Below are 14,212 nucleotides of genomic sequence, written 5' to 3'. Positions count from 1 at the left end.
CAAAAGCTTGGTGGATTTCCTTGTCCAACTAAAACCATGGCCTCTAGCAGCAAATCATTCTCAGTCCTCTTACCCCAATGCGGCTATTTTTCTTTTTTGTTGTTGCCTTAAATGCAACCAAACCCAAAACCCATCAAATCACTGAGCCAGATTTACCGACCCTTTACACGGTTACACTCTTCCTCCTCCTCCTCCTCTCTCTCAGCTGCTCAGACCCTGAGAGCCTGAGAGCCTGAGAGCTACCTGGCTAAGGATAGGCTAGGGCAGCCAGGCCCGCACTTACAGAAAGATCATGGGGGTTCATTTAATACAACTGCTCCTTCCTCCATTAATTTCTCATTCTCTTATTTCACCAACAACAAAATAAATAAATACAAGGGAAGAAAGAAAGTGGCATGCATAATAAAAGTTATAAAACAACAAAAATGTGTCCATGTGGGCCCTGTCCCCTGTATAAATGGGCCCCTCTCAGAATTCAATAGGCCTACCATGTTAGACGAGAGAGAGAGAGAGAGAGAGAGAGGCAATAATGGTGTGCATAGGGAGGGCATTAGGGTGAGGGTGGGTTCAGCCTTGACTCAGATGTTCCGTGTTCGTCCCGTACGAGACAGCATCCCATCCTCCCCCACACGGGTGCTCTGCTCTCACCCATTTTACCTCAAAACCCACCTTCTTTTCGAATTATTACATTTAAGCCACTCTTCCTTTATTTTTCTTCCCTCCTCCTCTTGCATGTTTGCATTTGAAATTTTATTAGGCTCAGTCGCTCACGTGTATAAATATTTTTCAGACTATAATTCATATGGAGTTTACTTCTTAGTCACATACACAACATGTAGCATGCTAATATATTGTTATTATGACCTGATCATTGTTAATAATATAAGTAGATTCATAACACCTTGTTAATGTAAATTCACATAAATCACCATGTTAATAGGTCAAGTGAGGTTGCCGTCACGTACAAAAATTTCTCATACCTAGGTCTCGTTCATTGTTGGTCTGAAATATGTTCCCAACCATTTCCCTATCTCAGTGGCATTGTAGTGAATATGGTTTCCAAGTTGGCCTCTGTTTCAACTCCACATCACAATCATTCAGGGCCTTACAGGGTCCCAGGACTCTACCCCTTGGCCAAACAATACAACAAAGCTAAGAAATCTCTCTCTCTCTCTCTCTCTCTCTCTGGTTTGATCTTTGATCTTTTGGGGACTGTGTTTTTGACTTAGACCACCCTCCCCACACGCTCACAAGTAAAAACTGCAATAACAATAATAAAAGCATCTCCCCCCTCCCTCATTTCCCAATCTTCCTCCTCACTCTCCTTTTACATCATCATATCATTCATATTCATATATATCCTCCTCTCTCTCTCTCTCTCTCTCTCTCTCTCTCTCTCTCTCTCTCAATATCGAACTTTCACAGCCGAGCCCAGTTGCTAACCTGCGCACCTCCACCTCAGGCGATGGGCGTACTGCGCCACCGCCACCGCCACCGCCGCCAGCACCACCATTACATCAGGCTATCAACTCTCATCACAGCCTTCACTTTCCTCTTGTTCACCTCAGCCTCCTCAGCCATAACCAGTCAAACCCAACTCGGTAAGCAACTCAGCAGCAACCCCCCTTTTTGAGTTTCCTTGACTCGTTGAGCAGTGACTCAGTTGTTGAGTTCAAACTTCAATGAATTTTCAGGTGGTGGGAATCATTCTCATCAGCAGCAGAAGCAGAGAGAGGAATATCAAATCGGGTCGTCGGCATTGGAGCGAGTTGAGACTCAGAAGAGCCGGCTGGGTTCATCGCCACCGAGTTGCAGATCCAAGTGTGGAAGGTGCTCGCCTTGTAAGGCGGTCCACGTGCCCATTCAACCAGGTGTCTCTATACCTCTCGAGTACTATCCTGAAGCTTGGCGCTGCAAGTGTGGCAACAAACTCTTCATGCCTTAAAAATTTAATTATAATTAGAAACTAAAACTACTTGATTTATTAATTACACTTAAGTAAGTAGTACAGTCAAATATTTAAACACTGCACCTGATCTGATCTTTAGCTTCTCAATCCAAAAATCTGTCACTAATTATATTATTATTATTGTCAATTATTTCCCACTATTTGTTATCATTATATTCTTGTTAAACATGGCATGGGGAGACAAGTGAGAAGGTGTTGGAAATGTAACATTTTAGGTGTGGCTGGCTCTCTCTCTCTCTCTCTCTCTCGTTTTTTTATGATGCATGGTAGATGTATATATATATATTTTTTTGTTTTTTAATTGAACTTTGCATTAATGCAAAGAGTTTAATTATCATGGGACAGAATGGAAGTGGAGGGCATGAAATTAAAGACCAAGCTTCTTCTTCTTCTTCTTTTTTCTTCTCTCTCTAGCCTCTAAGCTTGTATGTAAGGGAGAAAGCGATGCTTCAGTTCATGGAGGAAATACAGCTGGGTTTTTTTTGAGTGTTTGGTTTTGTTTTTGTGTGTCTGTAGACTCTGTAGGTTAACAATTATGTGCTATTTAAGTACACGGGCTTCGATCCTTAATGTTTCTTACTATGGGCTGATGTGTAATGAAAGAGATTGCACTCTCTGAAATCTGAATAGTACTGAGATTGTCTGATACTAGTGATGAATTATTGATTTGTTGGTAGCTATGCTATCTATCGTCATTATGGGTTTCATGAACAGCACCAAATATATTGCAACTATTATTTTTCAATTCTTATTATATATGCGCATGTGAATCAAACATGGGTTTCCATTCTTATTATATATGTATTACGAGTTTAATGACATGTATTTTTTTTTATAGTAAGTAAGTTGGTGACATGTACGCCACCAATTTAATTAGTGAAACGATCCTACATTTAAATGAAAGATTAGAAATTGTGCTTGTTCACATGCGCATAAGCGACCGAACTTAGCTCACTCGTGCATAAGTGACTGAGCTTATCCCGGATGTTGGATGCTAGTAGCATACACATTACACAGAGCCAAATTACCTTTTGAATTCTGTCTACAAAATAAAAAGTGAAAGACTATACTTATGATCTCTTTCGCTGTCGAGGGGGATATGGACATTAACTTCTGTCTATGGAAAAATCGCTTTTCCTGCGTACCTTGTTGGCTGCTTTATTAATTTTGTTACCAAATCGGCTTGTCTTCATCCTCAGGTCTTGGATAAACACATTAATTACTCCCTTGGAAGTTAGATAGATCATAGATGGTTTGGTTCCATCCATATCCATCTCTTGGTCTTGGTCAAATGTGGGTCAACTCCAATTTCTTAATGGCAGAGGCAGAGCCTGCCTGCAGATCCACAGCTGCTACTGCTTCTTTCACATGTGTGTGTGCATGCTCTCTGGGCATCTGCCAATTTACCATTTGGTATCCAATAAGAGGCAAATATTCGAAGATTAATTTCTTTGGGAAACAATAATTTTCCCAATTCCATCCACCAATGGCTTTCTCTCTCTAACCTAATTTTCCAACTTTAAATTCTTTCTAAGGAATAAAAGATAAATTTTGCCACAGCTAGCTTGTTTGACTTTTGTTTTTGTTTTTGGTTTTTATGGAAACTCCCAGATATATGTCGTGTTATCTGATTATCCCATGGCTGCATGCATGCACTTGTTTGACGTTGCAGTGGTTGGTGGACATTTGACCTCTTGTTTAATCACAAATCTCGGATTAACACTAACACTAAAATATGATCTTATTCTACTTAGAAAAACATTCTCTTCTCGAACAAATATTTATATTTTTGAATAATATCAAAAAATTAATGATCTAGATTCAGAGTCTAATGTTTGAGAGAGGGGCAAGAAATGGCCAGAACAAGAGAGAGATTTGACCACATGATGTTGGGTTTGGTGATTTTGGTGCAACCCAACATGCAAACCCAAAGAAAAATGGTGTCGTTTTGTGGTCTGGTTAGTCTTTGCCACAAAAATCAGCACAAATTTATACGGGGCAAAGCCGTACATTATGCTGAAACCATCGCTTCACGAGGAGAGGAGAGGACCCCTGACATTTCAATTTCAAATATATATATATATTTTTTCTTTTTGTAATATTATTTTGATAGGGTTTAATATTTCTGGATTAGGTGAGACATTTTGACAAAGAAAAAGAAAAGGGTGGGCCGGTGGCTCCAAAATACATTGTAAAATCAAAAGCTCAAGTGGTCTATGCTTCTGAGGTGTGGTCAGGTCAGAATGCCCATTCCCACGCACATGACCATTCCACCACCTTCTTCACTTTCTTTGGTTTCAGTTTCTGAACTACACAGACAGAGAAGACAGAGAAGAGAAGAGAGAGAAGAGAAGAGAGTGAGAGAGGGAAAAAGGAGACAGTCAGTGAGGGATTAGGTTATTTTTCTTTGTGGAAGTGATATTTGATTTGACACAATTGTTTTGGTTGCTGGTATTGATTTAACATATCTTTTCTGCTTTAGGTCTTTAACCAAACTTCTATGGGAGAGCACATTCAGTCTTTTCTCCAGGAGCATATCTTTTTTGTTACCAATAATTATTCCCACGGTAAGTTCATCTTGCACTCATCTACTCTAAGAAATTGAAGTGGAAGAAGCGGAAGGTGCGGTCCTTATATTTTTTTATAGGGAAGGAGTGTAGGACAATTTGTTTTAGAGTAGTAATATATAACAGTTTTATTATTATTTATGATTAACTAAAGGTGACATTAGCAAGTATATATAGCTTATATGTGTATGGAAGAGAATATCTTGGGTCATTTTCACAAAAAAAAAAAAATATCTTCGGTCACGTTGTTTGGACTGTTTGGCCACTCTCACAAGGTGGAAAAATTTATTTGTAACTGAAATAACACTGTTTTGTTATTCCTAACCAATAATACAATAACACGTGAAAAAGTTATATCACGTGTCGTTACGTTATTAATTGAGAATGACAAAAAATGTTATTTCCATTGCATGAAAGTCTTTCTCATCGCAAGGGGGTATAACTTCTTGCTTTTTGGTACCATTTGGCTTCACCTAATTACAACTCCTAATATAAGGATCATGCTCTCTTGTGAGAGCAATCGAACAGTCCATGTAATCAGACGACATGATCATCAAAGTTGTTCTCATGTATGAAAATTGTTCTACCATGCCCTTTAGCGACAAAAGCTCATTTACACACCATTACTCTTTTTAACTAAATTATTTTACCAATATGTATATCATGTGACATAATACACGCGATGATTAAAATTCACAATAACAATGCAACTAGCATCCTTCAAAAAGAAAAAAAAAAAATCAATGATAACAATTCTTTTACGAACATGAATTCTAAAATTTTACATGATTCATCGCTTAATTTTCATATATATCCAGTCGGCTTATGATGAAAACATAGTTTAAGAATCATTGGGGTTTTTATCCTTTAAGATTTTGTCTGCAAATGTTTCGCTTTTTAAGATGACAACACAACTTAAGACAAACAAAAAGAGATCGACAACACAACACATGATTCTTCTGGTGTGGATGTCCCGAGCACAATTATTTAGGTTCATTGTGGATGTGGATCTATCATTTTCAGTCTTCAAATTTCTTTTTTCAAAAGAAGGTACAATTATAAGGCCGACACAATTGTTCTATACCACATCAGTTTTCAGTTCAACGGGAAATTATTATCTGCAAATCAAATATAGTAATATATGGTGCCTGTCCTCATGCCCATCAGTTATTACTATCATGTCATAGAAATGGGAAAGTTAAGAAAAATTTGAGTGGATGAAGAACTAAACGGCTTGGCTACCTTCCATGTGTCTCATCTTTAATGGACCAGTGCTTAATCAAATATCGTACGTCATGTCGTCTTCATTTGGCGGGTTCATGGTTTAGGGTTGTGTGAGTTGAAAATGGTTCAAACTAGAAATTGGTTTTGACTTTTCACCTTTGCCTGCAAAGCCTCAAGCTTTCTTGTTCGAGAATGGTGTGGGTCTCATTTGAACAGACCAAATGCATTAAGAATAAAGTCGATGCCGAATGCAGAACAAAATACGTGCTTAATACCAAAACCTCCTTCCTTCATTATCGCTTGTACATGTAAAAACAAAAGGAAAGAATCACATAGAACATGATAAACTTGCTCTCAAACCCACAAGTTCAAAAATTCATGTGTCTTCCAACATTGGTATTGGTATTGGAACGCTTTTGAACACAAAACTTTTAAGAAAAGATTAACGGCCAGTCCTAAGACCCATCGATTGTCTCCATTTCTTCCTCATTTTCTGGTTTCCCTTCATCGTTATCATTCTGGTCTTCAATTTTTTCCACATTTGTGGTTTTTGCATCATTTTCGACAGTCTTTGCTGGAAGAGGAGATGGAAACACCTCTACTACCAATTCTACCAGCTCTTCAACAGTATCTCCTAAACGCAAGTCGCAATTCTCAATAAGCTGTGAAACATCAAAAACAAAAAATTAAATAACAGAGCAAATCTGCAAATGAGTTGACATGTTTAGAAATTAGAACAAACCAGGAACGTTACAATATTTTCTCTCCGTTTACAAGTAGGAAAATCATATTAGGAGCCTTGGTATAGAGACAATGTGACCCTTGGTCATTGCACATAGAAAGATCAAGATAAAATACCTCCATCCAGACGCAAAATCTTAATGCAATCATATTCTTGAGGATTATTATATTATTATGTTTACATGAACGAAGATGATCTATGAAGAAAAAAAAAAGATATTGTGTATGCACCAACCACATGTTAATCCAGCGAGAGCTGCCATCAGACTCTCTCAGCATATAAAACAAAAAGACACACAAGACCATTCTACCATTTGGGAAGAAAAACAATTCCTTACAGACAGACATTAGAAATTTAGGCAATCCATAACCTTTGTCAATTATTAAGTTACAGAATAAGGTAACTTTGTTTATGATCCCAACTTCTGACAGGTTCAACCATAATTGCCAATGTCGTGTTAACAATGATAATTAGGGGAATATCAGAGTTGATCATTTTCTGATATCACAAGTTACAGAAAAACAAAGAAATATGTTCGCTACAGAGAAGGGAAAGAAAAGAGATGGTACTCCGCCAATGTTCTACCATACTAGAGAGTAATGTGAATCAGTAAATCCATGGTCAAGTACTAAAAGTACAGCATTATGCTCCTCATCACTCATCATTATTCTCTACGCAAAATATAGTACCTACAGTTTTTTTTTCCTATCCCAATTTAATACAGTTCCAAAGCCACCCACAATGCAGGGTACAAACACAAACAAATTTATTGCATAAACAGCATGATCCCATAAACCCAATACACAAAACATCACCAGCAAACACAGTAATGTACACAATCATAAATTTAAAAGAACCTGGACTATAAAGACACAAGCATCACAGTCATTAATAAAATCAATAAGCTACAACAGAAACAGATTAACAATAAAAAGTTGTCATAACAAACCGGGTAGATTCCAACAATGCTAGATGGCCTAGTGTTGATGATATTGAGCACCTCAGCTTCCGCTAGGTCATACTTCTTACACTTTTCCTTGAACTCATTGATATTCTCCGTTGTTTGACCACGAGCAGGAGTCCCAAACAAATAACCATAAACCTAAACAAGGAAAATAAACAATACATCAATCTTCACAACAAGGTTGAATTAAAAACAGAATGTGGGTGGTGGAAACATAAACACCACTACAACCTTATTCTCTGATGGCGTTACGTCAGAAAAAACCCGTGCTGAATCTTCAGAAGCCCCTCTAGATTCTAGAAATTTGAGCACGTCGAAATTAGTAAGCACACCGGAATTAGCCTGTACTCTGCAAAGAAATTGGAATTTATAACATCCCCAACATTAGAAAAATAAATAAAGAAGAATTGTCTAGAAAGACTGAAAACAGACATTTATATAAAATTACCCCATCAGAAATAAGTAAAAGCAATAGGAATGAATAGCAAAAATAAAAGTTTAAGACATACATCTTCATCCCACTAAAAATCAGAGCTTCAGAACGATAAAAAACTGTTTAATAACAGAGTGTTTTGATACCCACAACGAGTCAGACGGTTTTCTGTTTTAATCTATTTCAGCGGAAGACCTATAACATAGAACAAATAAAAATTAAGTAATCAATAATGTTATTAGAAAAAAAAAATCATATAAAGAAGATGGATTAAGCACATTTGTGTGCTACCAAAAAGATTATGATTCATAAGTGTACTATATCCATGAAAGAGAATACGAATGCCTGGTTTGATAGCATGACTATAGCATTGTAGCCCAATATCAAAGAACTATCTGGGTGCAGATTATTGTGCTTTTAAAGTCTGATATTTTACATCCTACCCAATGAATTTCTATATTCTGTAAAGAAACCAAAACATCTTTTTTCAAGGGGAAAAGTTGGATTACAAAAAACCTGAGAGAACTTTCCATTCAAAGAGCAACATTCGAAAAGGGGATCCATGTTCCTAAGGTAAGTAAGCAAACAATACATATCCGTCTGGTTTGATGCTCTACTGGGGTAAAGGGACCTTGCAAGCAAAGCAAACAATATTTGCCATGTAAAAATTCAAACTTGCAAAAATATACTGACAGCAAGCAAACAGTAGATACTGCTCAAAAGAAAATAATAAGGGCCTTTAATTACGCTTAAAGAAAAAAAAACTTTTAAAACCCATTCTAACTTGGACCAAGAGAAATTCAAAAGCTCCACAATGAACAGACTATAAACGTACCCCAAAGTTCCAAGAGAAATTACCACTAGACGTGTACATGAGTAAGCACAAATTATCCAAGTTGCAATGCTCAAACAAAGTTTATATAATTTCAACGGCAATAAGAAATTAGAAAGCTATTGAAAGACCAACAGAAAAATAAGAAGTAACAAGAATGGGAAGCGACTGAACCATTGCAGACTTTTGGTTGCTGAGAAAATCTACAGACGAAAAAATGGAATTTTACAACAGCCTTTTCAAAACTAAGTCCATCAAAATTCCCACTTAATTTTTCGTTTTCCCAAGATTTCTCAGCTACCAAACAGGACCCATAAGATAATCAACCCCCAGCAGATACAGGAATTCATAAGCCAAAGTTATTTCAACAGAAAGTAAAGAAATTTTCTTAGTAAACTTGGAGAATAGCGGGACTCACCGATTCAGAGAAGACAATCATTAGGCACCAGAAAAACCCAACTTCTATAACACTAAAACAACTGTGTTCCAGTATTTTCGGAGCCAGAATGCCAACAACAACTGCTATGAAATCGAAGGCCTTTGTGTCCCCGCAGGCCGCAACCCCTCAGTATTTTGACAACTATAATTTCTAAAAGAATCGAAAAGGACGATGGGGCGGGCAGGGAGAATGGCTGCTAGGTGGACCGTGGAGGTGAGAGAGGAGGCGAGCTGAGAGAAAGGGAGGAGGAGGAGGGTGCGTTGGGTTTTTTATTTTTTATTTTTTCTTTAAAGTTTTCTTATTTTAAAATGAGTTTTTGGGCTTAAAAGTAAAATCCGTTAGTTTTTAAAATTCAAGCCCCATCATCTTTTTATAATGATATTGGGCCAGGCCTTCACTATGTTTCTAAGAAACTTTTAGTTTTTGGGCTTAACAAAATAATCCATTAGTTTTTGTGAAAATCCAACAAACTCATTTGCAGAGCAAATACCTTTTGGTGCATCATAAGAATTTACAGTTGCCAACAGAATATAGCACAGTGGAAAAAGATCTTGACTTTAAGATCGGAGGCCTCAAGTTTGAATCCCCACGATATTATAGTTATGTGTGTGTGAGAAATCCTCATTCCTTGTAGTATAGACTATCGCTTGTACAAAAACAAGTTTGCTTCCCGTCCTCTCTTTCCCTCCCTCCTTGAGTTTTCTTCCTCACCCTTTTCTTTTGCTGTGACTTTGAGATTTCCTTTATTTTGCAGGGAGTGTGTGGTTGGGTGTGGGTAGCTTCGTTGTTCTGCTCCTATTCTGGATCTACTTTGTCTGGGGATTGCCTTTGTGTTTCGGTGGCTTAGGTGGTTTCCCCTGTGGCTGCCGCAGTTGGTTTATTGTTCCGATTTGTGTTGCTGGAGGGTTTTTTTGCTCTGTTTGTTTCTTTTGCAAATTTGAGATTTGATTCATGCTGGAAAACTACTTCAGATCTATGATTCGCCTCTATCTGTGATTTGGTGCAAACGAGGTGACCAAGCGTGCTATGCGATTCTCTTCAGCCTTTTGTGCTGCTTTTGCTTTCAACCCTTTTGTGGTGTTGATCAATATCTCTTTTAGTTTTTACTTGTAAGAGCCTCTAGTGCTTGATATGCATTTTCTCCTCCTACCATTGGCGGCTATTTCTCGACACCTTCCCTTCACCACCATCTTCAGCGCCTCGACCACACGAGGGTCTCCTCTCCTCGATGACTTTTATGCAGTTGGGGTTGCTTTTAAAGTGCTTATGTCACTTATTGCTTGAATTATGGTAGCGCGCTTTGTAGCTTTGGTGGCTTGTCCACCACCATTTTCTATCTCGAGCATTGGTTACTGGTTTCTCTCTGGTGGGTGTGGGCTTGTGTTGATTATGCTGCTGTTTGGTTATGGGTGGTGTGGCATTTCTCTGTTCTGTTTTCACTGCTTTTTGTGTGCACTTTGTTTTTCTTGGCTTTATGTCGTCTTCAAGTTTTATGATGTAGTAGGTTTTATGCCTTCTTGTGTTGCAGTTTCGTCGAATTCCTTTGTGGAGCTCACTTTCTTGTAACCGGCTTTTGCCTTCTATCTAATAAAATTTGATTCCGACCCAAAAAAAAAAAAAAAAACTATCGCTTGTACTAAAAAAATCAAAGATTTTTACAATGGTCTTTGCATTAGTTTCAAATTCAGAAAGCTAAATGTAATTACTTATTTGAAGCTTCCGTGTGAGATTTGTAATGGAGCAAACTGAGCAAGTAAAATAAATAAAGAAATTAATTTTGTTTTGGGAAACTGCAGCTTAATCTTTTTCTATTGCTTTTTGAACACAGCTCCTAAACTTCACAAATTAAATTTAACAATTTGAAGCTCTACTGGCACAGTCTCATCAAGCCCATCTCTTATAGCCATTAAGTGGCTATTATCACCTTCCAAATAAGCTTGAAGGAATGCAACCACAACCCCTCCAACAAACTTCCTCATGGGTTCCCTTGACTTCCCATTTTTGCACAGACAGTATGTAGATTTCCCTCTGATCCCCTTGGTTTCATCATCCAGCATATCAAGATGACCATAATCCTTTGCCACAAAATAACATGCTGGTTTTTGGCATTCGTTGAAGAAGTCCTCATGGTTAACACCTTTTGGAGCACAAGGAGGGAACAGAGGGTTCCTTTTCACCTCACCCAAACCAGAACCAATCACCATCACTGCCATATCAAGATCAAATGAATGAGGAACATAGGTTAGTACTGGTGGAGGGGTTTGTTTCCCTTTGTCCATTCCATCAACTGGGTCAATGCCTATTAAGGCTGAAAACTTTCGATTAGTGTTTCCTTCTTTCCCTAATGCTAGTGCAAAAGAGACTTTGCCTCCACGGCTGTGGCCGGCAAGTGCTAGCTTGCTTAGATTTGCCTGAACATGGGGTGGAAGCAAGAACTGAAGTCCTTCAGATAACCAATTTGTTATTGCCGCTGTAGACTTGATCTCACCTGTTGTATCTGGTCCAGCTATTGTATATAACTGTTGAACACAAAGAACATTTGCTTATCAATAAGGCAGAGTTAGAGGCAATTTTATTTATACATCTAGCTTTTTATAAAGGTACAGTAATATTAATGTCTGCTCCAATCTCTGTAGTTTAACTTTAAGAAGCACAATGTCAGCACAAAAATACAAGCCAAACTGGAAATTTTAGTCTTTCATGTTATATCTACAGCATCTCAATGTGAATGAGAGTTGTTCTCTCAACTCAGCCACTTCTAGTATATTGTTAAGGACAAGGAATCTCAGACTTGAAATAGACTCACTGGCAAAAAACAAGAAGGGTCAGTATTTAGACCCCAAGCATATCTGATAAGGACTGAGCCACTTGGGTATTTTCCGTTCATACAATGCCAATCAAAACATGCCATTTTGTCAAGCATTGAAAATGAAAGCTCAGTGACTCACATATTTTGCTTTTGTTACTTAAAAACTTGGTTGGTGCCCAACAAGACAGCACAAGCCTCCGTTAGATGTGGACATATACACCATTTACCTTGCAGACTAAGGCAATCACTGAAAATAACTTAAAGGAAACTTGCAGATGATAGCCTCAAGGAATGCACAAGCAACATGAACTCACATGATGTTTGATCATGAATATCAATATGTGGACTATCTCTTCAAATGATAAGTCACAATAATTCATATCCAAACCCAATAAGGTAATTGGAAACCATGGAAAGTTAGTATATATGCCTAACAAGAGAGAAACCAAAATTGAAAGTCATTGATTTGAACATAAAACCTATAATAAGACCACCATCACCATACTGTTTAGTTGATTATCAAAGAGGGATATGAAAAATTCTGAGTCATATATGTATAATTACAATTTATAAAGTGTGCATCCAAGTGAAAGAGAGAAAGAGAGCCTAGCCTGAGGGGCAACGACAATGAAGCCGTGAGAAGCGATGTGTTGGATAAGCTGAGAGTAGAAAGAGTTGGAGAGAAGATAACCATGGAGGAGCAGCAAGAGAGGGAATTCTCCAGCTTCACAAGGCATGCCAATCAGAAGAGGCTTTGGAGGTGGAACTGGAATATTTGAGGACTTGGTGCTGCATGTAGTCTCTGGTTCAGCTCTTTGGAGCACCACCTTGTATTTTCCAATCTCAAAAACGACATTTGTAGCAGCAGTGCTAGCAACTGAAGAAGAGGAAGTGGAGGAGGACATGACTGTCATGAGCATCAAACTTTTTTTTTCGTTTCTTTTTGCAGGCTCTATAGGATAAGTTACATTGATCTTTACTTTAATTTATAGCCTCACCTCACATTTGGCAAAGCTCATGACTACTACTTTATATTGGTTTCAAAGTCAATAGGTCCAAGGGTTTAGGCCCATGAATTTGGTCCATTGGGCTCAAATCTATTGTGGGTTAAGCTGGGCTATTACTTTCGTGGGTTAGGTGCTGTGTCACTTTGGTTGTTGTGCCTCTATGTATTACTTTCATGCCCAAACTGGCACGAACATGAGATGTGTACAGCTAAGTTGGTATGTCAAAACCCTCGTTTGAATTGGAAAGCTCCTAAACAGGCACGGAGATTGGCATATAGAAGGGCTACCAAACATTTTTAGGCATATAAACAGAACCAGCACACAATGACCATACATTTGGAGATACAATTTGTTTGCTTAGAAGAAGTAGCAAACGTACTAATTAGTAATTAGTTAGAAGACATCTCAAGTCCGAATTCTCCATCACCACTAATCAAAGAAAAAGGAAAAACAACTAGCGAAATACTATCGAAACATACAAAACTCCCCAAAAAAAGAAAGACATGATTTTTATTTGTTTCAAATCTTCACATTGAATCTAGGGTTCTATACACTTTCTCACTATTTTTGTGGTAAAGACATAGTGAGCTTACCAATTCCAAACACAACAGATACTAAAACGTGATCCAAACTATGACCAAATCTCTGCAAATTCTCTCTGTATACTTCTGTACTCTCAAAAGCTTCGAGGATAACAAAGAGCAAAACCCTACATGGCCTATGGCAACACAATACAAGAGGACTGCTGAGCAGTTTTGTCATATATTCCTCCTTTACCTTCGCTTCATCTTCAATGCTGTGTAAAGTATAGCAGTTATTACGACACCGACAGACATCAGCAGCTTAGGCCGATGCAGCAGCCCTGGGGCCTTTGATGGCATCTCCATTTTCAACTCAGTCTCTTTTGATTCTTCCACGGTAACTAGTTCCTGCAATTCATGAATCGCATTGTTTTCCTTCTCAACTTCAGTTTTTGTTTCTTCTTCAAGTTCAGCAATAGTCTTCCCATTATCAACTTCTGCTTCCTTAATAACACCAAGTTTATCTTCCATATCAGAAAGTTGAGACTCAGAATAGGCCTTTAATGCCTGCATCTTTCTTTGCTCTCCAGATTCTCTCAGCATAGTTACTCGATCAGCTTCCAATCCAGAAACATCTCTGCTCTCCAGAATTTTCTCCCAGTCACCTATAGAGAGAGACATTGTCATTGAATTCATCTGGGAATA

At 38.0% G+C, this 14,212-nt stretch overlaps 3 protein-coding genes across 3 annotated transcripts; 1 reads left to right on the top strand and 2 right to left on the bottom strand.

Moving 5' to 3' along the window:
- LOC18793638 (EPIDERMAL PATTERNING FACTOR-like protein 5) lies at positions 1,028 to 2,714 on the top strand. Its single transcript, XM_020562846.1, has 2 exons — positions 1,028 to 1,601; positions 1,695 to 2,714. The coding sequence occupies exons 1-2, from the start codon at positions 1,466 to 1,468 to the stop codon at positions 1,943 to 1,945; spliced, it is 387 nt and encodes a 128-aa protein (XP_020418435.1). The 5' UTR covers positions 1,028 to 1,465; the 3' UTR covers positions 1,946 to 2,714.
- LOC18789461 lies at positions 6,026 to 9,236 on the bottom strand. Its single transcript, XM_020554488.1, has 5 exons — positions 9,150 to 9,236; positions 7,976 to 8,094; positions 7,698 to 7,815; positions 7,452 to 7,604; positions 6,026 to 6,422 (listed from the first exon to the last, which is right to left on the bottom strand). The coding sequence occupies exons 2-5, from the start codon at positions 7,981 to 7,983 to the stop codon at positions 6,216 to 6,218; spliced, it is 486 nt and encodes a 161-aa protein (XP_020410077.1). The 5' UTR covers positions 7,984 to 8,094; positions 9,150 to 9,236; the 3' UTR covers positions 6,026 to 6,215.
- On the bottom strand, positions 6,026 to 12,996 carry LOC18792394 (chlorophyllase-2, chloroplastic). Its single transcript, XM_020554487.1, has 5 exons — positions 12,591 to 12,996; positions 9,150 to 11,689; positions 7,698 to 7,815; positions 7,452 to 7,604; positions 6,026 to 6,422 (listed from the first exon to the last, which is right to left on the bottom strand). Exons 1-2 carry the CDS (start codon positions 12,897 to 12,899, stop codon positions 11,009 to 11,011), a joined length of 990 nt encoding a protein of 329 aa, XP_020410076.1. The 5' UTR covers positions 12,900 to 12,996; the 3' UTR covers positions 6,026 to 6,422; positions 7,452 to 7,604; positions 7,698 to 7,815; positions 9,150 to 11,008.

The sequence above is a fragment of the Prunus persica genome, chromosome G1 (assembly GCF_000346465.2).
Source record: "Prunus persica cultivar Lovell chromosome G1, Prunus_persica_NCBIv2, whole genome shotgun sequence".
Classification (NCBI taxonomy): domain Eukaryota; kingdom Viridiplantae; phylum Streptophyta; class Magnoliopsida; order Rosales; family Rosaceae; genus Prunus; species Prunus persica.
This window is presented reverse-complemented; position numbering and strand designations above follow the sequence as displayed.

Bases quoted from the DNA above. Each gene is read 5' to 3' on its own strand.
- LOC18793638 (XM_020562846.1), top strand. From the start codon at position 1,466: ATGGGCGTACTGCGCCACCGCCACCGCCACCGCCGCCAGCACCACCAT. The intron at 1,602-1,694 runs GTAAGCAACTCA...ATGAATTTTCAG, and splicing joins AACCAGTCAAACCCAACTCG to GTGGTGGGAATCATTCTCAT.
- LOC18789461 (XM_020554488.1), bottom strand. The intron at 7,605-7,697 runs GTTGTAGTGGTG...TTCCTTGTTTAG, and splicing joins TAACGCCATCAGAGAATAAG to GTTTATGGTTATTTGTTTGG. The intron at 6,423-7,451 runs GTTTGTTATGAC...GATGTTTCACAG, and splicing joins GCATTGTTGGAATCTACCCG to CTTATTGAGAATTGCGACTT.
- LOC18792394 (XM_020554487.1), bottom strand. From the start codon at position 12,899: ATGCTCATGACAGTCATGTCCTCCTCCACTTCCTCTTCTTCAGTTGCT. The intron at 11,690-12,590 runs GCTAGGCTCTCT...TGTGTTCAACAG, and splicing joins TCATTGTCGTTGCCCCTCAG to TTATATACAATAGCTGGACC.